The 25419-nt window shown below is 44.7% G+C and overlaps 1 protein-coding gene across 1 annotated transcript in view; it reads left to right on the plus strand.

Annotated features, from left to right (window-relative positions):
* Positions 1 to 25419, plus strand: part of BDH1 (3-hydroxybutyrate dehydrogenase 1) — a 34095-nt gene that overhangs the window by 1857 nt on the left and 6819 nt on the right. The window contains 4 exon segments of the mRNA XM_057544925.1: positions 5232 to 5358; positions 13580 to 13652; positions 14335 to 14445; positions 16979 to 16991. Of these exon segments, the coding sequence (XP_057400908.1) occupies positions 5276 to 5358; positions 13580 to 13652; positions 14335 to 14445; positions 16979 to 16991 (280 nt within the window). The 5' untranslated portion in view covers positions 5232 to 5275.

Genomic DNA, 25419 nt, shown 5'->3' on the forward strand with positions numbered 1-25419 from the left:
TCTTAACCACTGACCTGCTAGGGAAGTCCCGCAACAAGAGATTGATTTTTGATTTAGGAGATCAGGAAAGGTTTCTTGAAGGAGGTTATTTGAATCAGTTAGGGCTTAGTGGATGAAGGAGACCTCAGATTTGGTATAGGATGAGCAAGGCACAAAAATTGGAAAGTACAGGGCTTATTGAGAGATGGTGTAGCAAATGGTATAAGTGAGTAGATGAGAGAAGTATAGTTGGAGATATGACTTGGAGGGGCCCGGTGAGGGCCAGGATGCTGGGCTTGTACGCTCTGATTTGAAATGTGGTAAGCGCTTATGAATAGGATGGCTCCTTAAACTGTCAGTTGTACTAATGTCATTTTTTTACATCTGCATGAAAAATCTTGGAAATATCTTTGATTCTTCCTTCTTTCATAGCCTACATTTAATTGGTCAGTAAATCACAGTGGGCTTTACCTTCAAAACACAGCCAGACTCTGACCACGTCTAATTAGCTCCACGGTTTCCACCGGGGCTGGCAACCCTTTTATATATGTCCAGGGAGTACCTCTTCACGTTTTGCTGGAGTTCTGCAGTGCACAACCTGCATGGCTGTGCATTATGGTCCTGGGTTACTGCCATAGCTTGTAAATGGTCTCCCTGCTTCTGCCCTTGTCTATCCTCAGTCTATTCTTAACCCAGTGAGAGTTATCATTTTAAAATATAAGCCTGATACGGTATTCCTCTGCTGAAAACTCTCTTAAGTCATTCAAATATTATGTGCCTACTGTGTACAGGTCTGACTTGAATTTGGTAGGCAAGCCCTGTTCTCCTAGGGATGGAATGCCTGCTTCACCTGGTGGTTGTAATTATGGCCATTTTGATAGCTCTGGTAACACTTTCTCTTGGGGAAGGACAGATGTTTCCTTGACAGAAGTGAAGAGGGAGAGGCTCCTTTTCCTGTTATCATTATGAGGTCTACAGTGTGGCATTCTCAGAATATCAGGCAAGCTTAAGAATTAATGATAATCGTTTGCAGAAAGAACCTGCTTTCAGTGTGTTTTCACCAATATTGTTTTGGCTGCAACTAACAGAAACATTAAGCATGCTTAAATCAACACAGAATAAAGACATCACATGCCTTACAGAGCTGGAGACAGGAGGGCAGCTGGGTCTCAGGAGCAGGGGGCTCTGTTGTTTTTTTCTCTCTTCTTCACTTCCATCTCTGCTTCTTTCTACATGTGTGCCCGACTCTTTTCTCTCTTTGCAGATTGGCTTTCTCCATCTCTCTCTCTGGCTTCAGACTCAAATGTCGCATAGCTGCCCACCCCCCTCCCCCCAACTCCAGCAACCAGATCACATGTCTCTGCCCCACAGAGGCTGCTTTGCATTCTTTCACAGTGCCAGGGGACAGAATGATGGATTCGTCTGGGGTCAGGTGTCTCTCCCTGACCCAGTCTTCCATGGCCAGAGAGTGGGGGGGGGGGGGGGGGAGGGTCTCACTGCACACTACAGCTGCAGAGGCCAAATCCTGTGGGCAATAGGCAAGTCTGAAAGGGACACGGATCAGCTGAGCAAGACAGACACTGGAAAGATGGCAACTGCCGAAAGTGTGATGTGTTCTCTGAAGAGAAATGGCCATCACCGAAGTCTAATCTGGTGACTAGTGTCTGTCAGACTAATCCAAGTGTCTGCATTAGGTTTGCCTTCGCTGAACTGGGCTATAAAGTTAAATACTTGGCTTTTATTGAAGGTCCCTGTTAAAGGCAGCTATATAAAAGTCACTTCTGCATTTACGATAAAATGGTAGTGGGAACGTCACCTACAATATCATCTGGTGTTCCTGTATAATGTCTTTAGACTTTCGTTTCAGAATAGTTATCTCTCTAAGGGATAATAGACATCTTATTTGAATAAGGACTTTAAAACTTGCCAGGTTTCCTTTTTGCATGGCCTCAAGGAAGCCTCCAATAACTGTAGTTAACACGTATAGCTGAGCTGAGCTGAGCTGGAACTTCTAGGCAAGATTATGCTAAGTGATCAGAAGGGAAATAGCCAAAGGATAATAGACATCTATCTGGTAAGAGATCTCAAACTCTAATGCCCACAATGTCCAGGCAGTTAGCAGAGGTGATGTGGGTAGGCTTGAGATAGTAAGTGAAAACTTTTTGCTATTGAGTTCAAGCATAACATAGCTGCCTCGTTACATTGCCTTTTAAAACACTAGGCAAGCCAAACAAAATAGCCAAGCAGAGTATGTTGGAAACTGGCTGCCAGTTGTCAGACCTTGGAATCTCACACAGGTTACAGGCTTTGAGCCCCTCAGTGTGGCGTCCCTACACAGGATGGTTCTTAGCTTAAACCCAGCTCGCCCTCCCCAGGGAAACAGGACCTCCCTCTCCCACTTGGTAGTACCAAGGCCCTTCCAGACTTCGTGTCCAGAAACTTGAGTTCTCTTTCCTGCCTAAGTCCTGCCTCCTGAATTCCTATTTGCTGCTGATGCCCTGCCTCTTCTGAGGATGTCAGTACTGGGAATGTTTGCCACTTGCAGGGGAGACCTTGACCCTGACCCACAGGAATGCAGCCAGCTGTGTCTTCTGCAAGATAGTCCTGTCAGAATGCAGCAAGTGAGCCCAGCATCAAGACAAGGATACACACAGTTGTGTTTTTTTTTTCTTTTGGAGAGGGGGTGCTTTCCGTGGGCTGCACGTGGGTTTTGCATTGACAATGGAAAGGCGGTGCCCTTGAGAGCAGACCTAAGTGTTCTCAGAATTAGAAAAGTTTCTCCCAGATTCCAGGATAATACGTGAACATCTTGATTTTGCGACAGTATCATATAAATTCGGTCACCCTGGAGCAGCTAATTGAATCCAAAGCTAAAGAGATGGTCCCCGCCCTCACAGGGGCTCTGCCTGTCCCCTTGCGGCGCCTGCCTCCCACGGCCATTTCTGTTTCCAAACCAAAAGGCAACTGAGTGGCATTTCCAGTTTGAGAAACTAATATTTACAGAGACTAAAGCCCAGCACAAGACATTAAGATGACAAACAGCCCTGAAGAGTACAGGAATTCCACTGCCTATAGCATTGTGTTTGGGGTGAAAATAGCAACATATTTAAGGAATGTAAAAAAGTAGTAGAAGAAAAAGATATCTAAAATTCTAGCATTTTGTATATGAGAGACTACACTGTGAATAATGCATTATTAAAGGGGCTGAGTTTTCATGCAATTTAAGCTATTTTGACGCCAGTGCTTTTAGATATTGCTGACTCAAAGGAAAATAAAATTAAAAGCAGCTCTCTATTTGGAGAGACATTGAGGCAAACACTGAGGCATTCTGTGCCACAGGCATTGAGCAGAAGGGATGGAAAGCGCTTGAATTCCAGACGACTGGATTTTAAATCACCCAGTGGTGGTGACCTCAGACTCCAGTCCTGGAGGGAGGAGGCAGAGACGTGTGTACTCAGCCAGCTGGTCAGTACTTGGGAGGGGTGCGGGGCACCCACAGCATGGGCCTGTGCCTTCCGTGAAGGACCAGTCTGTTTGTGGGGATGGGGGTGAGGTTCGAGCACGCAGCTCACCCCCACTCAGCAGGGACTCGCTGAGTGCCTCCTTTGTGTCAGGTTCTTCCAGGCATGGGGGATTCAGTGGTGACTAAGATGGACAAGGTGCCTGACCTCACTGAGCTTATGATCTAGAAGGGGGAGATGAGTAAAGAAACAAGAGAATCTTGGATTGAAGCGCAATCTTATGGAGAGCAACCCCTGTGTGTTGCATGAGGGGTTGGGCAGCCTCTCTGAAATCAGAAGGGTCCGAAGGACTCAGCCCTCTAGAGAGAGGAAAGGCAAGATCCACGGCCCTGAGGCGAGAAAGAGCTCCGTGTATGTTCAGAAGGTCAGCGTGGCTTCAGAGCAGTGAGCACAGGGCAGGGGGTACCGGATAGGAAGGGAGGCAGAGGCCAGCTCCAAAAAGGCATGGAGAGGAGGCTTTTAGTCAAGGGAGTCACGTACCTGTCTGGTGTTAGAAAGACCTTTCTGGCTGCAGTGCTGAGACTGGAGTGTGGCGAGTAGGGGCCGGAACGGAAGCAAGAGCCTACTGCACAGTCCAGGAAGGATCACGCAAGACAAAAGAGCCCTGTTTGTTTTCCTCTCCTGAGGATTAAACAGATGAAACACCACGACCTGCCTTCTGCAGTAAATACTGTGGTTGTTGGCTAGTTAGTGAACTTATCACAGACCCACTGGCGCAGGTGACTGGTGATCAGATTAGGGGCGGAGGCAAAATGGCAGGGGAGGAGCTGCCTCAGGCAGAACCTTGTTACTGTTAAGGGCAGTATAACAAAGCACAGGCAGGTGTGCAAAGAGAGACTAGGACGGTTCCCCAGGAAAAGAGCAACAGCTCCCAGGGCTGGAATTGCCTTGCTCAGCTCCCTCCCCACCTCCCTTTCCTTCCCTTAGGCCAGGAGGGATCATTAGAGGGCAATTAACCAGAACAGGAGCACAACTAATGCACACACCCGTCTACTACTCATAATGCAAAGCTAGTCACTATGCTGAGTAGCCTTACTGACACCTGGCCTTGCTGCAACAAGTTTGATTTAACCTGGAAAGGGAGTGGTAGGGTGGTGGGAGAGACTGTGGGGGTGTGTGTGTTTTAATTTAGGTTGATTAGAGTGTGTCTCATTTTGTAGCTTCAGTCTCAGTGCTATGATGAGTTACTGATGAATTCAGCCCCAGAGCTGGACCCTGTGCATGGTGGGGTGGAGAAAGGTGGAGAGCTGAATCAAAAGATACCTGGCCCAGGGCTCAAAAAGCTGCCTGGAGGCATGTGGGCAAATTGAGATGGATGTTCTGCTGGATGTGGGGAACACTGAGAATGGGACTCATGGAGCTGGAATCCCTGAGGGGGACGGGACCCTGGGCGCCCCAGTGGTTGCTGCACAGCCTAGTTTGAGGGTCACTGGTCTGGTCCAACCTCCTCATGGTACAAAAGGGTGATGACTCACCCAGGGTTACCCCATGAGTTGGTGGCACAGCTGGAACCAGAACCCAGGTTTCTAGATGTCCCAGCCTCCTGACTCTTTTCATCACATCAGGCTGTAGCTTGAGAGGAGGGTGGCAGGCGGGGACTGCCTGGTGCCTTGACTGAACCTGGGTCAAACGAGCCCACTTTAACTTTCACAACCTGGAAGGAAAATGACCCCTTCTGCCTAAACTCCTGAAGGCAGCAACACAATGCTGAGGACACATTTTGTGTTTCAGAACCCACCCGGAGGAGCCTGACCATTCTGCCTCTCGTGGCCACTATGCTGACTGCCTGCTTCTCCAGACCCCTGTCACAGCTGCCGAGGAAAGCCCTGAATTTCTCTGATAGAGTAAATGGAGCAAGGTAAGGAAATGAAGGGTGGAGGTGACCTTGAGGGTTACACTTTCTGGGCAAAGCAGAGCTCTTCACACATAATAAGGCTTGACTCTCAAAGGTGTCCCTCAATACCCGCTGTCCACCAGCAAAGGACACTCAAAGGTGTTGTCGGAAGACAGAGACCTTCCCATGTCACACAAGGCACCGAGGAATATCTTTCATCAGATATATTTTTTTAACTTTATTTTGAAGTAACTCTACACTTACACAAAAGTTGTAAAAATAGTACAAAAGTTTCCCGTAACCCCTTCGCCTAACTTCCCCAAGTGTTAACATCTTACAAAACCATAGTGCAATCATCCAAACCAGGAAATTACCACTGATATAATACTATTAACTAATCTGCAGACTTGATTCAAATTTCACCAGATGGCCCACGAATGGACATTTTCCTGGTCCAGGATACAAACCAGGGTTCCCAGTACATTTAGTTGTCATGTCTCCTTACTCTCTTCCTGTCAGGGGCAGTTCCTCAGTCTTTGTTGTTCATGACCTTGACACCTTGGAAGAATGTCTCTCAGTGTGGGCTGTGGGCTGTCCTCGTGTTTAGATTCAGGTTTGTGTGTTTGGAAGAATCCCATCCAGGTGAGGTGGTGCCCTTCTTAGTGCATCACATCAGGAGGCACAGATCTCATTACTTTAATCACCTGGTTAATGGCTCTTTTAAAATCTCGCACATGAAACTATAGTTAACTAAAATGTCCCGAGACTTCACTGAACTGGGTGATTTAGAGAAAGCATTAAGTACAAAGTAGACAAGCAGCTCTTCTTCTTTGAGAGCTTCTGGAAATTGCCTTTTCCAAGGGAATTTAGTGTGCTCTGCTACCTCATTTTCTTCTTTTGCAGCTAGAGCAAAGAAAAAAATAATGCCCTTTCTTTTATATTTGAGAGGAGCGAAATCAAGTGGCAGGTTAAATTCAAAGATCCAGCAGCTAGAAAATTGATGGTTATTTTCTGTGCCAATAAATATAACTAGAAGAACACGCATTGAGGTTTTTAGCAGCATTTGCTTAAAAGCATTTCCACAGGATACAGAAGCTTGGTTGGAGGTGAGGCTTCAATTGCTGGAGGACACCATATAAGAAGAGTCGATATCCCATCAAAGAGGGAATGGAGCTTGGTTCTGTTAAAGGGCTTTTGAAAAAAGGTGATTTGCTGTAATTTTTTTCAGTGAATGACTCACAGAAATGGTAAAATCTGTCTCAAAAATGGCTTTCAGAGATTTCTGGAGATTTTTTATGGAGGAGAAAAGAATCCCAAAGGAAGTTTAAATACTTTTACAAAGATTTTATCCTCAAATTAAAGGGAGTGATACAACCATTCTGTACCCATACAAACATTCTTTTTTTCACTTTAGTACAGTATTCAATAAATCACATGAAATATTCAACGCTTTATTATTTTAAAAAATTAAAGGGAAGTGAGGCATTAGTCAAGCTTCTGGCTCATTTGAAGGGAAAGAGAGGCTATCCCAGGAGACTCTGAGTCTTCTGGAAGGATTGTAGAAATCACCTGGTTAGGCTGAGGGGTTGGGCACAGGGTGGTCAGGGGCAGAGCTGAGTCAGAGTGCATTAGCTGTCCTCCGGGAAGAGTTGTCGGCAGAGGTCAGGGAGGGAGACCCCGATGTGTGAGGTGGAAGGAATGGTGGGTGATCACTGTGCCTGGATCAGACAGGAGGTCTTTGGGTGGCCCGATCATTTTGCTTGAATCTCAGTTGGAAAGGGCCTCATGCTCCAGTCTGCACCTGTGGGCGATCCTTTGATCTCATCCTTAACAAGTGACCTTACAGCCTCTATTTGAATATCTCCAGCCATGGGGCAGTCAGTACCTCTCACAGCAGACCTCCTGTCTTTGGACAGTGCTGTTATAAAGTCCTTCTTCATACTGGGCAGAAATCTTTCCTCTGTAAATGCCACCCCTTGTTTCTGGGTCTGCCTTCTGTATTCATACTGAACAAGTTAATCTCTTATCCCTGGGGATACTGTGCCACCCTAATACCCCTGACTTCTCTTATTGCATCTGCATGTTTTTTCATTGCTCATCTCCCATGGTTTTCCCACTCAGCATCCAGGTTTCCCACCTGAATGATGCCCACTTGGCCTGTGCTCTTTCTTGAGATGTGGTGCCCCAAACAGAACACCCCCCTCCCCTCCCCTGCATGGCTCAGAGCAGCAGTGACCCGGTACACAGCACCTGTCCAGAGGAAACCTCCCCAGAAGTGGCCGGATGCGGTCCCTGCCCTGACAACCTGCTCTGCTTCCTGGCTCTATACAGCCCTCAGATTTTGGATTTCTGAAGGCTCTGGCTCCACACAGGACACTACTTCCCGGATTCTGGTTACACACACCAGCTGGCTCAGCCCCAGTGCTCAGCTCTGCCTGCCCAGGCATAGCGTGTAATACTCCAGGGCAGCCTGACCTGGGCAGAATGGAGAGTGGCCCTTGCCTCCCTATTCCTGTCCAGCCTAGGCTCACATAGCTTCTTTTGGCGGCCACCTCACTTGTGATTCGTAGTTGATCAGACTAATTTTTTTTCACAGGTGCTGCTGTGTGAGGCCTCATTCCTCCCCAGCTGCCCTTGTGTCATCAACATTTGTCCTTCCTAAACCCATCTTGTTAGATTCAGGCTGTCAAGCTGACTCCTGTCTCCTCTCAGCAGAAAGCTGGGTAACTGGTTATTGTTGCTGATTCGTGATGGAAGGAACAAAAGGGATAGAGACATAGACTGGAAGGAGGGAAAAGAAGCCAGCATTAATGCCTCGGCCAGCCCAGGGCAATGTCTCGAATGTGGCCCCGTAAGTTCCTGGGTGCCAGTGCTCGGGGGACCAGCTGGTTCTTCCACAGGCCTGTGGGGAAATGCCGGATTGCAACCTCTCCACCCCATCTGATTGCTCTTCTAGGTTAGGATGGAAATCAGCAAGCTCTCCTCCTCTGAGTCTGGAGGCCACCTCTTTGGGATTCACCCCTCAGCAAGTTTACTGACTATCCTGAGTTTAACTTGTACCACCTGTGAGACTGGCACAGCCCTTAGAGTAAGTGGTTTGGGTGACCAGCAGTTTGCTGCCACCACAAGACCCTCCTGGGGAGAGGTGACCCTCCAGGGCAATGCTCACTATTTTATATTATGGGATTCGGACTTAACCCCTCACGGGCATTCTTAGCCTTGATAAGCCAATGTATCAGGACTGCATCACAATTAGAAGGGCAAAGACTTCCAGAAGGCCAGGGCTGGAGAGGTATCAGTGGACCCAGGCTTCGTGTATCTTTCTGCTCTGTCATCCTGTTGGTGGCCCTCACCTCAGAATGCCATGATGCTCCTCCACCTCCAGCCTCCGTCCAGGCAGGAAGAAGCAAAGCAACATGGAAGAAGGGAGGAGCTGCCCCCGCATCAGGAGAGCAAAACTCTCCCAGCAATCATTGCAGACTTCTGCTTGCACCTTATGGGCCAGGGGTAGGTCACATGATTGCTGGGTAGGTGATAGTCTGGAAAGAACTGGGCACATTGGTACCCCAGACAACATTTTGGTAGTGAGACAGATGAGAAGAATAGATATTGGCAGCAAACAGTAGTGTCTGCCTTGGCTGGGCTGTGGCCTACAGCTGATTTTGTCCCCGGAGATATTAGGACTTTGGCAGTCAAGAGGCTTGAAAAGGAAACCGCATGGCGAAAAAGTCCTTTTTCTCTTTTCCTAAGGCAGCAGTTATAAACTCTGGTTGCAGGTTAGACTCACCTAGAGCGCAGTGGGGGAAAAAAAATCCCCGTGCCCCACCCCTGGGGACTCGAATTTCATTCATTAGGGGTGAGGCCAACCATGGGAATAGTTTAAAAAGCTTCCTTGGTTCCTTAGTTCTTCTTCAGCTATTTTGGGAAGAATTTCAATCACATACAAAAGTAGAAAGTAGTAAATTGATACCTGGTGTACCTGGGCTTCAACAGTTATCAGCTCATGACCAATCTTGTTTCATCTGTGTTCCCACCCACTTTCCTCCCCCTCCCTCTACTGGATTGTTTCAAAGCAAATCCTGGACATCATGTTGGTGTTTAGGTATCTATTGCTAAATGGTAAGATCTCTTTTTAATAACGTAAGCACATAATCATGATCGTTTTACCAAGTGATTCTAATAAACAATGAGGGAGGAGAACCTAAGAACAGCTGCTCTGGACCTACATCAACCAGGCCTTTCCCAGTACTGCCTGTACTGGAATCAGGTGTTGGCTAAACATGCAGATTTCCAGGGGCCACCCCATCCTACTGAATCAGAATGTCAATCAGGGACTTGGGAGCCTGCATTTTAACAAGCTTCCCAGGTGCTTGTTAACTAAAGTTAAAGAATTGAGGTGCTAAGGCCTTCCTAGCCCCAAGGCCCCTCTGAGCTGAGAAGTAGCCCCAAGCCAGGGATCCCATGGCACCTGCAGGAGCCGCAAAGTGAGAGAAGAAATAAGAGCAGGATGAGGCAGTCCCAGCAGCAGCCAAAGGGAAAGGCTGAGAAACCAAGTGGTGTCCAGGAGGGCACTCCTGTGTCAGCTGGAGCTCCCCAGCAGTGCTCTTGGCCCTCGCCTTATCAGGGTTCTGCTTCCTGGGGATCGGGTGTGGAGGGATGGAGCCTTGTGTTCTCTGGAGAAGTAGAAATATGCCATTGATAGCTGGGTGTGAGCAGTAGCGCCTGGTATAATACACCCAGAGATAGTCAAGTTTGAGTGGATATATTTGAATATGGGGAGGTGGGTTAGAGAAAATCTGTCAACAAATCAGTTTGAAATAATTTTTTTTCTTGCTGTGACCTTTTCGTTACTTTTTAAAATATAAAATAGTGCAAAAGGATGGCAGGGGACAAGGATAGTTCTGCCAGGGACACCTTGTTCTTTTTGTACAGCAAATCCTGGGGTTATGGTAAAACAGTGATTAATTTTAGATAAAGTCATTTAACTAGTTTTGGGTGTAGTGACCATACCACTCTGCTCACTTGCGACCAATGCCCCCACCAGGGTTAGTGTCAGAGAAAGCCAAGTAGGGGCCAGGACTTACATTCTCACCCAGCAGTAATAAGGAACCCTGCCTGCTTGGGGAGGGGCGGGGTGTGGAGGAGTGTCAGAGGACACCTAGTAGAGACAGAGAGCTAGGACTTCCTCCACCTCTCAGCAGTAATGAGACCACACACCCCCATACAGTGGAGAGCAGTAGTGAGGCACTCCGACCCCTCACAGCCAGGGAGGTATTGGTGGAGACCCAGTGGGAAGCCGGAACTCCTATCCGTACCCAGGAGTAACTCCTTCCAATTTACTTTATGAAGCTAGTATTAGCTGATTCCAAAACCAGACAAAGACCGTACAAAACAAAGGACTGCAGACCAATACCCCTCATGAATATAGGTGCCAAAATTCTTAAAATATTAGCCAATAGATTTCAGCAATATATGAAAAGAATTGAAAGCCATGAAAAAGTGAATTTGTTCCAGGGATGCAAAGATGGCTCATTGCTAAAAATCTGTTAATGTAATCCACCAAACTGAAAGCCAAAGAAGAAAAATCACATGAATCTATTATTGCAGAAAGAGCAAAATTTAACACTCATTTGTGTTAAAACACTCTCAGAAAAATAGGCATAGATGGAAACTTCCTAAACTTGATAAAGAGCATCTACGAAAACCATGCAGCTAACATTATATTTCCTGGTGAAAGACTGAATGCTTTCTCCCTAAGATGGGAGCAAGGCAAGAATGTCCACTCTCACCACTGACTCGCCATAGCGCAATAAGGAAGTGCAATAAAGCAAGAAAAGGAAATAAAAGTCATACAGGTTGTAAGAGAAGAAATAAAACTGTCCCTATTTGCAGATTACATGATTGACTACATAGAAAATCCCAAGGAATCCACAGAGCACTCCTAGAACTAATAAGTGAGTTCAGCAGGACACAGGATACAAGATAACACGCGCAAGTCAGTGTATTTCTATATCCTAGCAATGAACTTGTGGATATCAAAATCTAAAATAATACCATTTACAGTTGCTCAAAAGAATGAGTTACTTAGGTATAAATACAACAAATTATACAGGATTTGTACATTGAAAACGATACAATGCTGATGAAAGAAATCAAAGATCTAAATAAATGGAGACCCACACTATGTTCAGGGATTGAAAGACTCAAACAAAGATGTTGACTTTCCCTAAATTGATATACAAGTTTAGCACAATTTCTATCAAAATCCCAGTCAGATTTTTATAGAAAAAGACAAGATTGTTCTAAAATTTATATGAAAAGGCAAAGGAAATAGAATAGCAAAAACAATTTTGAAAAAGAAAAATAAGGTGGGCGCACATAGCTCAATGAAACAGAGAATCCAGAAATAAAACCACATGGATATGCCCAACCAGTATTTGACAAAGGTGCAGAAGCAATTCAATGGAGGAAAGATAACATTTTTCAAAAAATGGTGCTGGAGCATGGATATTCATAGGCAAAAACAAAAACAACCAACTTTGACTTATCTCACATTTTATACAAAAGTTAACTCACAATGGATCATGAACTTAAATTATAAAACACAAGACTAGGGACTTCCCTGGTGGTCCAGTGGTTAAGACTCTGACCTTCCAATGCAAGGGACATGGGTTCGATCCCTGGTTGGAGAACTAAGGTCCCACATGCCTCGCGGTATGGCCAAAAAATGAAAAAACAGAAAAAAAAAAACCAAGACTATAAATCTTTTAGAAAAAAAACAGGAGAAAATCTTTAGGTTGGGGCATAGGCAAAGAGTTCTGAGACTTGACACCAAAATATGATTGATCCATAAAAGGAAAAATTGAATAATCAGACTTCATTAAAATGAAACACTGTTTCTCTACGTAAAGATCCTGTTAAGAGGATGAAAAGACAAGTTATACACTAGGAGAAAATATTTGCATACCACGTATGCAACAAAGGACTAGCATCTAGAACATACAAAGAACTCTCAAAACTCAATAGTGAAAGAACAAACACTCCAATTACAATAGAATATGCACAAAGGACAAAAAGATTTTAATCGAAGGGGATATAGTGATGGCAAATAAGTACATGAAAAGATTTTCAACATCATTAGCCATCAGAGAAATGCAAATTAAGACCACAGTGGATATCTTTACACAGTTACCAGCATGGTTAAAATAAAAAATAGTGATACCACCAAATGCTGGCAAGGATATGGGGAGACTGGATCTCATACATCACTGCTGGGAATGTAGAATGCTACAGCCACTCTGGAAAACAGTTTAAAAGTTTCTTAAAAAACTAAACATGCAACTACCATATGACCCAGCAATTGCTCTTCTGGGCATTTACCCAAGAGAAAAACAGGTTCACACAAAACCTGTACAGGAATGTTCCTGGAAGCTTTATTTGTAATAGCCCTAAATTGGAAGCAACCCAGATGACCTTCAATAGTCGAATGGTTAAACGAACTGTGGTACAGGATACCATAGAATACAATTTAGCAATAAAAAGGAACAAATTATTGATACATGCGACAATAGACAATCGGATGAATCTCTAGGGAATTATGTTGCCTGAAAAAAGCCAGTCCCAAAAGGTTAATATTCTATGACTCCATTCTTGAAATGACAGAACTATAGAGGTGGAGAACAGATTAGTGGTTAAAGAGGATGTGGGAGTGGGTGTGGCTATAAAAGGATAACACAAAGGATCCTTGTGGTGATGGAACTGTTCTGTATTTTCACTGCATATGTCAATATCCTGGTTGTGATATTGTACTAGAGTTTTGCAAGATGTTATCATTAGGGGAAATTGGGTAAAAGGTACAGGGCGTCTCTCTGTATTACTTCTTAACTTCATGTGAATCTAGAATTATTTCAAAATAAAAAACTATCAGGAAGCCATGTAAAACCTAAGGGTTAAGACGTTGCATTTGCAGAAGGCTTTGTTAACAGAGGTCTATCACTGAAAGGCTCTTCCTACACAGTGGCAAAAATGTCCACTGCAACTGCTGGCCCACTTTGTCCCAGACAAGTAACCTGGAGGAAACAGGCCCTCCTCCTCAGTGGTACCAGCAGGTTGTCCTCAGGAGTTTGGGGTGGGAGTAGTGAGTAGGGTGGGTACTGGTGCCTGAGGGCCTGTTGAGTTGCTTCCACCCCAGAACAAGGTCTGGTGTGACCACAGCCTCTGCTCATGGCCTTCTTTCCTCTCGCAGAGGCTCGCTGCTGTTTCACTCTGCCTCCTTTGTTCCTGTTGACCGTCGGACTTACGCTGCTTCGGTGAACCCGGTGAGTGGCAGCCCGGCTACCTGGAAGCCAGCCAGGTGGTCAGAGCCCTCCTCCCTGGGCTCCCAGGCCCTGACCCACCCTCAGAGTAAGGGCTTCAGTGCTTCCAGGGCACTCAGGGCCACTCTCTCACTCGCTGAACAACCCCTGCCCCATCAAATGAAGTTAGGGGTTAAGAGTTTAGACTCCGAAATCTCTCAGTCCTTCTTTCAGTTCCAGCTCTATCGCTAATTATGTTGGCCATTTAAAAATGTCTATTTCCTCACTTGTAACGTGATATAATAATCATACTTATTATATGGAGTTATTGTGAGAATTAAAATAATGCATGCACAGTGCCTTGCCCATGGTAGGTACTCAGTACTTGACGATGAAGATGACAGTGATGATGGTGATGGTGATGATGGTGATTGTAGATGAGGAAACTGAGGTCCAGAAAGAGGAGGTAACTTCCCCAAGCAATATTGCTAGTTGGTGGTAGAGTCTGGGTTAGAACCTGGTCTCTTGATTCTGAGTCCAAGCATTTCTACTAAACCAGGATGCTTCTCCAAACAGCAAGAGACAAGTGGGGAGGGCCAGGCCTGGCCCACTCAGGAAGTCCTAATTTTTACTGCCCAGAGGAGGCCTGGTCATTCAGCCCTCAGGATCCTGGGTTCCTAACGTGGGGTCTGACCTTTTAAAACAGGTTGGCAGCAAAGCTGTCTTGGTTACAGGCTTTGACTCTGGATTTGGGTTCTCCTTGGCCAAGCATCTGCATTCAGAAGGCTTCCTTGTATTTGCTGGCTACTTGATGAAGGTAAGAGATGGGTCATCTTCATAATCATTGTCCCTTTATACATAGTTATTGTTTGGTAGGGTTTTAAAATTGCAATCAAATACACATAAAATAAAATTTGCCATCTTAACCACTTTTAAGTGTACAGTTCAGTGGTATTAAATATATTCATATTGTTGTACAACCATCACCTCTATCCATCCCCATAACACTTTTCATCTTGCAAAACTGAAAGTCTATACCTAATATAAACAATAACTGCCCATTCTCCCCTCCCCTCCAGTCCCTGGCAACCACCATTACAATTTCTGTCTTTATGAATTTGACTACTCTAAGTACCTAATATAAGTGGACTCGTGCAGTGTTTGTCTTTTTGTGACTGGCTTACTTCATCCAGCATAACGTCCTCAAGGTTCATCCATGCTGTAGCATATTACAGAATTTCCTTCCTTTTCAAGGCTGAGTAATATTCCACTGTGTGTATATGCCGTATATTGTTTATCCATTCATCTGTCAATGGACATTTGGGTTTCTTCTACATTTTGGCTATTGTGAATAATGCTGTTATGAACATGGGTGTACAAATATCTCTTCAAGATCCTGCTTTCGATTCTTTGGGGTATATACCCACAAGTAGAATTACTGGATCATATGATGATTTTATCTTAAATTGTCTGAGGAACTGCCACACTGTTTTCTACAGTGATTGTACCATTTTACATTCCTACCAGCAGTGCACAAGGGTTCCAATTTCTCTATATCCTTGCCAATACTTGTTGTTTTCTGGTTTTTTTTCTGATAATAGTCATCATAATGGGTGTGAGGTGATATCTCATTGTAGTTCTGATTTGTGTTTCCCTCATAATTTTTGATGTTGAGAATCTTTTCATGTGCTTACGGGCCATTCATATATCTTCCTTGGAGAAATGTCTATTGAAGTCCTTTGCCCATTTTTTAATGGTATGTTTTTGTTGTTTCTTGAGTTTTAGGAGTTCTCTATATATTCTGGATATTAAATCCTTATCAGATATGTGATTTGCAAATATTTTCTCCCACTCTGTGGGTTGCCTTTTTACTCTGGGGATAGTGTCTATGATATACAAAATTAAAAAATTTTTATGAAGTCTAATTTGCCTATTTTTAATTTTGTTACTTGTGCCTTTGGTGTCATATCCAAGAAATCATTGCCAAATCCAATGTCATGAAGCTTTTGCCCTATGTTTCTTCTAAGAGTTTTATTGTTTTGGTCTTACATATAGGTTCTTGATCCATTTTGAGTTAATTTTTGTGTGTGGTATTAGGTAAAGGTCCAACTTCATTCTTTTACATGTGGATATCCAGTTTTCCCAGCACCACTTGTTGAAAAGACTGTCCTTTCCCCAATGAGTGGTCAAGGTACACTTGTCAAAAATCATTTGACCATATATATGAGGGTTTATTTCTGGGCTCTCAATTCTATTCCATTGGTTTGTCTTTATGCCAGTACTAGACTATTTTGATTACTGTAGCTTTGTAGTAAGTTTTGAAATCAATAAGTCTGAGTCCTCCAGTTTTGTTCTTCTTTCTCAAGTTTGTTTTGGCTATTTGGAGTCCCTTGAGATTCCATATGAATTTTAGGATAGGTTTCTCTTTCTCTAAAAAAACATCATTAAGATTTTGACAGGTATTGGATTAAATCCGTGGATTGCTTTGGGTAGTATTGACATTTTAACAGTATTAAGTCATCCGATCCATGAACATAGGATGTGTTTCCATTTATTTCTTTCATCTTTAATTTCTTTCAGAAATGTTTTGTGGTTTTCATTGTGCAAGTCTTTCGCCTTCTTGGTTAAGCTAATTCCTAAGTATTTTATTCTTTTTTGATGCTATTGTCAATGGAATTGTTTTTGTCATTTCCTTTTCAGATTGTTCATTGTTTGTGGGTAGAAATGTGCCTGATTTTTGTGTGTTGACTTTTATCCTGCTACTGTGCTGAATTCACTTGCTATTTCTAACAGGGTTTTACTTTTGTGGAATCTTTAGGGTTTTCTACATGTAAGATCATATCATCTGCAAGCAGATAGTTTTACTTCTTCCTTTCCAGTTTGGATATCTTTCATTTCTTTTTCTTGCCTAATTGCTCTGCCTACAACTTCCAGTAATATGTTGAATAGAAGTGGTTAGATTGGCCAAAATCAACCGCAATTTACTATCCATACAGTCTCCTGGAAGTTGCAAGCCTTCGACAGATTCTAGAATTCCAAAATAGTTACATTAGACAGATTCTGCCAGTGCGCTTATTGTCTAGGTGGGGAGACAGATTCCTGGTGGTTCCTAGTCTGCCATCTTCCCAGAATCTTACTTCAAGCTGAGTATTTAATATCAGTACTGCCCAGAACCTGGGCCAGTGTTTGTAGTTGTTTTTTAATTGCCTTCCCAACAACTGGCTCATCTGTTGCTTACAACAGCTGATATCTTTTCCATTCACTTCAGTGTCTCTTGTTCTTCATAGCTTCATTCATTCATTCATTCATTCATTTGCCAAATGCTAATGATGTGCCTGACACTTTGCTAGGTGCTGAAGAAGAGTAAGACCTGATCCCTGTCCCCAAGGAGCATTTTCCAGTGGTGATGGGACAGCCATGCACAGACACAGCTGGAAGAATTACAGTGGAGAGTGTTCTCAGGGTTGTGCAAAGAATGTTTAATGAGAATGCACAGAAGGAAGGGATTGACTCTGGCATGACAAAAGGGGTGACATTTGTTCTGGGCCATGGAGAATGAATAATGCTGTCATAGGTGGAGACTGGGAGGAATGACCTGTCAGACAGAAGGGGTAACCTAACCATAGGCTTGGAAGTATGAGGCTCCACTGGGACTCATAAAGTGGAATTTAGGATGCATGAAAGGAAGCATTGGGACATGAAGCTGCATAAGTAATTAGGAGACAGTTCCCCTAATTTAGCAAGTTCTGCAACATTTACCACAATCCATTTTTAGAACATTTCCAACTTTCAAAAATTTCCCTCTTGTTCATTTGCATACCTACCCACACCTACCTCTAGTTCTAGGTAGCCACTGATTTCTGCCTCTTTAAATTTGCCTTTCTGGACTATTCAAATAAATGGAATTATACAATGTGTAGTCTTATGTGCCAGGTTTATTTTACTTAGCATAATGTGTTTGAGATTCATCCATATTGTATAATGTATCAGTAGTTCATTCCTTTTTACTACTGGTTGGTATTTTATTGTATGGATATGCTACGTTAAAAAATTCACTAGTTGATAGATATTTGGATAAAAATGTTTGGATTTTTGGTCATTGTGACTAATGCCGCTATGAACATTCACATACATGTCTCTGTGTAGACATGTGTTTTTACCTGGTTCCTTTTAATGGAATTTAGACACCAACATCTGGGCATTAGATGTTCTCATTGCTAATGGGGCATTGCTGCTCCTTGATCTCCTCAGCGGACGAAGCTAGAAGACGTATATATAATCATACCCACATATATACATATACCCACACTATATCTATTTATATCTATCTCCTGTATACATTTCCTATAAATATCACACACACAGAGTTCATGAGGTTATACTGACCTATTCCAATTCAACACAACAGCATTCTTCCTGCTTCCCTCATTCCATATTTGTTTCTTCTTTTCCTGCAGTTAGCATGCTGATTCCCAACTATATTGATATATTTACTAATTTAGTTAATCCTACAATATATACACAAATGCTTCAGAATTGCTACATTCATACCATTACAAACAGCAAAGCTACTAAGTTGTTGTGTCAGGCCAGATCCTGCAAGAAGCAGGTGCTGCAATAGGATTCGATGTACAAGAGCTTGATTTAGGGAATGCCTGTAATGGCTAAAGGGCAGAGGGCAGGAAAAGTCAGGTCAGTCCTTTAGACTGCAATGCAGGTCTGTGAAAAGAGGAATAGGTAGGCACAGGTCAGACTGCAGTTCAGTCTGAGAGTCTCGGCTGGGACGATGGGGACGTCCCCAGCAAAGGTTATTTGTTAGAGGAGACCTGCCTTAGGCAGGAATGGCCCTGTAGTTTTGTCATGCTTGGCCATTGGCTGAGAGTAACTCAGGCACATATGGCCATGGCCATGGCATTCATGCCGCAGTGGATCTGAAGTTGCGGCAGCTGGAGACCTTCTGTCAGCTGCTCCCACAGCAGGTTGTCCTGAAAGGAAGTCTACCGTGGCCACCACAGGAGAGCTTAAGATTTCTTTAAAGTGTTTTTTACCTATTGACCAAAGGTATACAAAGCACTGTGTTTAAAGTTACTTGGATTAATTATTATTATTATTAATTTGAAAAAGTTTGATTCATTTGTTTGTATTTTGTTCCCCCTATTCTTCTTGATTTATTTAATTTTAGAAGATATAAAACATTAACAAGCATCTAAAGTCAAAATTATATAAAAAGGTAAACTCAAAGTAGTGTTACTCTCCCACCTCCTATTTTTTTCTACTCCACTCCATTCTTTCATTTCCCCCTTCTTACACAAATGTTTGCATACTGTGTATACTCTTTTGTACTTAAGAAACTTACCAATATATCTTGGAAACCACTCCATGTGAATTCACAGAGATCTTCCTCACTTTTTTTAAACAGCATCATAGTACTCCATTGTGTGGTGGACCATAGTTCACTGCACTGGTTTCCTATATACGCATGAGCATTTAGGTTGTTTTCCGATATTTTGCAATTACAAATAATGCCACAATGAATAACCTTGTGAGTATGTATTTGTCACATATTTTTTGGAGGTTTATCTTTAGGGTAAATTCCTAGGAATGAGATTACTCTTAGGTCAAAGGGTTAATGAAATAAGTCATCATTTTAAAAGATATCCCCCAGTTTCCTATCATAGGGGTTGTGTAATTTTATATTCCCACCAGTAATGTATGAGAATACCTGTTTCTTCATACTTTCACCAGCAGAGTGTGCTTCAAACTTTTGATTTTTGCCAATCTGTTAGGTGAGAAATGTATCTCAGTATAGTTTTACTTTGTATTTCTCTTACTGTGAGTGCTTCTTTTACTGTTCTTTAAAGCCATGATCCAGAAGTTGCACATTTGGCACCCGTGCTGTCACTCTATTGGCCAGAGCTTAGTCACTTGGCCTTCCTGACTGCTAGGGATGCTAGGAAATGTAATTGGTATTCTGAAACAATATGTACCCTGCTTTAAGTCAGGGGTTTTACTGCTATAGAAGAAGGGAAGAATGGGTATTCAGGACAACTTGCTGTCTCTGCTCAGTGGATGAAGCATTTTTCTTTATTTTGAAGGCAGTAGGAACCCTGGGAAGGAATTTTGTTTTTTTACTAGGTTTAATATCTATAAAACAATATCTGTTCAATGTAAAAAATTCAGTAATATAAACAAGTACAAATAGTAAAATAATTTACATTGTCATGGTCTGAACATATTTCTAGATCAGAGAAGAGTTTATTTGTCCTTTTAATTTTTACTTCTTTTGCATTATGAAAGTAGTACATATTCCTAATAGATTCAAACAATACAGAAGTATGTGGTGTAAAAAAGTGAAGTCTTTTCATTTCAGTCTCTTGCCCCAAAGTAACTGCAATTCATCTGTGCACTGTATTTCTTACTTTTGTTATTATAAACAAAGCCACAGTGAATAGTCTTGCACCTATCTTTCATTAGTAATTCTTAGGAAGAATTTCTAGATGTGAAAGTGCTAGGTGGAAAGGTGTGCAGATTTTAGAATTTATTCAAATCTGCCAAAGTGCTCCCCTCAAAAGCTATACGAGTGCCTACTCCCTCTAATGGTGAAGGGATCTGGGGGGAAATGGGTGTGGCCGTGCTTAAGGTTGGGTTCTCTGTATAATGTGGACCTGCCTTAACAGGTCCTGGCAGGAGTCGTGACGCCTCAAAACATTTTGTGCCTTTAAAATTCCTCATTCATATATTCAGCACCTGTGCCATTGTGCTGGCCTGTCCAGGGACAAGGTGGGAGCACACCTGGACTTAATGCTGCAGAGGAGCTTTCGAGAGGGAGTCAGGGCCTTGGGTGCTAGTCTTAGATCAGCCACTAACCTGGGAACTGGGCAAGCACTTCCCCTCCCCGAGCCCCAGTCTGCTCTTACTTATAATGAGAGGGTCCGACTGGGTGATCTTAGGTCCTTCCACTCCTGCAGTGGTGATTTTATGAGTTAGTGACACGTACTTTGAGGAGAATACCAGGCAAGATCACTGTCAGGTTATGTCTGGTGGTGTCTACCTCTTGACTATTACGGTGTCATGGTCTGTCTGTTCTGGTTAAGAGCTAGAGGGGGCAGAAGTCACTAGAGGTCTGAATTAGTTATGCAAACCAGAAAATGGTCAGAGCCATTTGGGACTATGGATAAAGTGCTGCAGGAGTTGAAAATGGGAGATTAGTCTTCCAAGCTGGTTCTGAGATGTTAAGCCACATGATAGAGTCTGGCTACATCTGCCAAACACTCTGTCTGCTCTTATTTAGTTACCCCTCCTCCTGTGCTTCAGATCTCAGTGCCTCAGGCCAACTCAAGGACTTGGCTCCACCAGATAGGTGTCTCCACCCTCCCACATCATTAACCCCTCACTCTCTACCAGATCATTTTGGCACATGTACATGCGTGTGCACACACACACACACCACGACACAACTCCACTTCCTGTGTGTGCTACCACCCCATTTCTCTGCTTCCCTTTATAGAAAAGCACCCCGAGAGGGTTTCTTGTACTAGATATTTTCATTTACTTTCCCCATTTTTTCCCCCAACCTAGTTAGATGGGGCTTTTGCTCCTACCACTCTGTTTATTTGTTTATTCACCAAAAGATGTTTACTGAGCACCTGCTATGATCCAACAACATTCTCTGTTGGAGCTACAGCATGTACCAGTTCAGTGACAGGTTCTTGCCCTGTGGAGTTTACGTGGCGGGAGGAGATAGACAAGGAATACGGTAAATAAGTAAATTGCTTCTCTGTGGGATGATAAAAGCTATGGAGGAAAATAAAGCAGGAAAAGAAGATGGAGGGTGAATGTGGTGGAAGGGGTGCCCGGTTTTAAAGAGGGAAGAAGGACTTCACTGAGAAGTGAGGGAGCGAGTCATGCAGATGTATGTGGGAAAAGGGGACGGCCAAGCCAAAACCCCCAAGGAGGGTGTGTGCCTGGGGGGCTAGAGAAACAGCAGGAGGCCTCTGTGGCTGAAGCCCAGTAAGTGAGAGGGGCATAGTGTGAATGAGCATGGGGGTGGTAGTGGGAAGATTTGTATCGGAGGAGGAACAGATTGCCTCTCTGGGAGCGCAGGCAAGGCTTGGTGGGCCAAGATGGCATTTCATCACCATCTGGAAGGACGAACAGGAATTCCCCATGATGGGCGGAGGTGGCATATCCAGACACCACTGGTACTTTGAGGTAGATGAAGCCTAGTGCCCTTTGTGGAGGAAGAGGAAGCTGAGAAAGGAAGGCAGGACCAGACCAGGAGGGGCTCTGAATGCCTCTGATACGGCTTTTATCAAGGATGCCAGCAGCCCCTATTTTGTCAGATCCATTGGCTACTTCTCAGACCATTATCATACGCAACCTGTCAGCAGCTTTGACCAAACAAACCACTCCCGCTTGTAACACTTTGTTTCTTGACTTTGTGGACAGCCTGCACTCTTGGTTTTTCTCCGTCTCCTTTGCTGGCTCATCCTGTTATATTACAACACCCCAGACTTGTTCCTCTTGTCACCATGTTTCTAATACGTGTGATAGACGCTCACATATAATATGTGCTGAGTGTCCTCGCATTCTGCCTTGAGGTGCTAGGCCGCCTAACAATAAATGCTGAGAGACTGTGAAGCCTTTCTGCCGGGATTAGCCCATGACCTGCCTCGATGTTGTAATAAACTGAGGTAGAAGAGGTTGAAAGGTTAGAAAGGGTAGTTAGGGTGCTGTGCTATTTTCCTTCTGGTCTCAACTAAAATGAGGTGGGCTTCAAGAGAACTTACTTGGAGAACTTACATTTTGTGCCTTGGAGTTTGGAGGTCACAAAATGGTGTGTTAGTGTTTACCAAAAGAAGTCTAAAAGCCCCCAAATGAGGGTGGAGTGGCTCATCTGGAAGCAGAGCAAAGAGAGCCCCTAGAGAGAGGGCTGTCCTTCTACCCAGGCAGGACACTGCCGCCTGGACTTGATATGGACAATGGGAGAGCTGCCTGGAATCATCTTAAGGGCACCTGTGCAGTGAGACTTCTAGGAGGGTGTGTGACTCAGCCAGAAGGGTGTCCCACTGAAGCCCAGGCTGAGGGAGGAGATGCCCAGGTAGAGGAGGGAATGGTCCAGTGGAAGGATCTCTGCGGAAACCACAAAAGTGTCCCAAGAAGGGAGGACCAGCTCCTGTGCATCTGCCGTCCCAGGGCTCCAAGAGCAGACAACAATGCACCACCCTCAGAAGACTACATCTTGCCCTTTCATTAGCCAACCCCTGCGTCCAGCCCGGGAAGGGTCAGAGATTAAGGAATAGGAGGAGGACGAACTAGAAAGTAGTGAGAAGGCCAGCCTCCAGCCCTGCTACCTGGCACCCCACTCCCACCTCCCACAGCCCTGCCAGGCCTGGGTCAGGGCAGGCTCTAAACTGGATATAAGTTGTTGTGTTTTTTTGAATTTTATTTTATTTTATTTATTTTTTTATACAGCAGGTTCTTATTAGTCATCCATTTTATACATATCAGTGTATACATGTCAATCCCAATCTCCCAATTCATCACACCACCACCCCCACCCCCCCGCCACTTTCCCCCCTTGGTGTCCATACGTTTGTTCTCTACATCTGTGTCTCTATTTCCACCCTGCAAACTGGTTCATCTGTACCATTTTTCTAGGTTCCACATATATGCGTTAATATACGATATTTGTTTTTCTCTTTCTGACTTACTTCACTCTGTATGACAGTCTCTAGACCCAAACTGGATATCTAAACTGGATATAAGTTTGAGAGTTTGGGTATTCAAGCCAGACTGGACAGGAGTTATTTGATTAGTAGACTGAACTGGACTCCCTGCCAAAACAAAGAGGTTCTCTGTTATCTGAGAATGAGTGGAAAAGCTACAAGACTTGCCTGAAATTTCATCCAGGGGTGGTAAAATAGCTTACAGAGGAAGTTGAAAGGGATAGTGAAAGAAGTGGGTTTATCAATAAACCGGTTACACAGGCACCAACACAGTAGGACCGAATGCTTGTGCCTGAGCAGCAAGACAGACATGGACAAAGACAGAAACCCTGGAGCCAGGGAAGCAGTGTGGCCCGGGCAGTGCAGCCTGGGCCCCGGGACAGGTGGATCCAGAGGGGGACAGACTGCCATAGTCTGCGGGCTGCGGGCTGAGCAGGGTTGGGAAAAGTTTCCTTTGAACAGCTGGAGGCAAGCTGACAGCAAGACATGCACGCTGCTCAGAGGCAGATGAGGACTCCTGGGAGGTCCGTCAGGAGAAGGTAGGAGGGTGGGGTTTCTCTCCTGGGGCCTGAATGCTGAGCCTGAAGCTGTGGGCTGTGAGATTAAGCCCCGGTTTCCTCTGTGAGAAGGCTCTTAGCTGCCAAGCTGCCAAACTTACGTTCCTGCCGCTACCCTGGCCTAGAGTGAGGGGCTTCCCCCGGGCACTGCAGGGGCATTGGCTTGATGCTGGCTAGCGGCACAGGAGAGGTCTGGCGTGGGGCCCGAGAGCTGCTGCCAGATGGCAGCAGGGTTAACAAAGTCCAGAGGAGGAAACGTCACTCAGCTCTTGATAGCAGCTGGAATCCACGCTATCGGGAGTAGACATCTGCATCCCTCAGAGACTCTCAGGCCACGCGGGCTCTACCCCAAGGGGCATTTGAGGAACCACGATATGAAGACTGAATTAAAACAAGATATGTGTTTTCCTAATGTCCACGTGCTGTCTGTGGGAAAGAGAGGTGTCTGTGGGCACCAGCCCCTCCAGCCTCTGGACTTGAAGATGGCATCCAGGGAGCTCTTCTCTGGTGGAGCCCTCTGTGGGGACGGCAGCAGGAGCTCCAGGCTTGCCTGCTCCCCCATAGCTGGAACACCGTGTCGTTTGGGAAGACTGGCATACCAGGGGGGGCTCAGCGTGGACTGAGCCTCACACCTGGCTGCTCTGTGCAGAGGTGACTCTGGATGTGGCTGGCATTCCTGGTGCCACACCGTGCTGCTTCTTCCAGGGCCACTGGGGAGGCTCCCTGGAGAACCAGGGGTTAGGGTCCTCCTGGTTCAAACCACTGACACTCAGCCCAACCTGTAGAGAACTTTCCACCGCTGATGTATGCTGACCATCCTCGTGCTTCCCGCTCTGGCCTTACTGGGGATGTTTGTTTCAGTACCAGATGTAGCCCAGGCAAGCCCTCGGCTGAGAGTGGGCATTTCTCCATCACTTCATCCTCTGGCAGCTGCTCCTTTCCTCTCATAAGATGCATCACTGTTCTGTAGACCACTGAGTAAAGTCACTACCAATTAAATTATGACTGACAGTGTTTAATTTTCACATCGATCGTAGCTCATCCCTATGGTGAAAAAAATATGTGTCATAGAATACAAGAAATATGGTAATACAACCTGCTTAGGATGTGAGGACTAATGAGATAATGCATGTCAAATGCTTAGCACAGTGTGAAGCACGGTAAACAATAAATGATGTCTAGTTGATTCAAATCCTGCAGCAGCTCACCCCTGCCCCCAAGCAGACCCCTACCCACCTCTCCAGCCTCATGTCCCACCACTTCCTCTGCTCTGCCTGCAGTGGCTTACGGCAGGACCGTAGTGCCCCTCCTCCTGAAGTGCCCCATCCCCAGGCCCCCTCTGGTTAATGTCCTCAGCTGGCACTGCCTTTGGAGGCTCTTCCCTGCCCACCCCACCGTCTGTGCAGCCTCCCACCTCCCACAAGCTTTCATACAGCAAAGTCACCCTGTATTGTTTACTTACCCATCTGCCTCCTTCCCTAAAACTTGACTCTTTGAGAACAGAGG

Source organism: Balaenoptera acutorostrata, chromosome 4 (assembly GCF_949987535.1).
Source record: "Balaenoptera acutorostrata chromosome 4, mBalAcu1.1, whole genome shotgun sequence".
Taxonomy (NCBI): Eukaryota; Metazoa; Chordata; class Mammalia; order Artiodactyla; family Balaenopteridae; genus Balaenoptera; species Balaenoptera acutorostrata.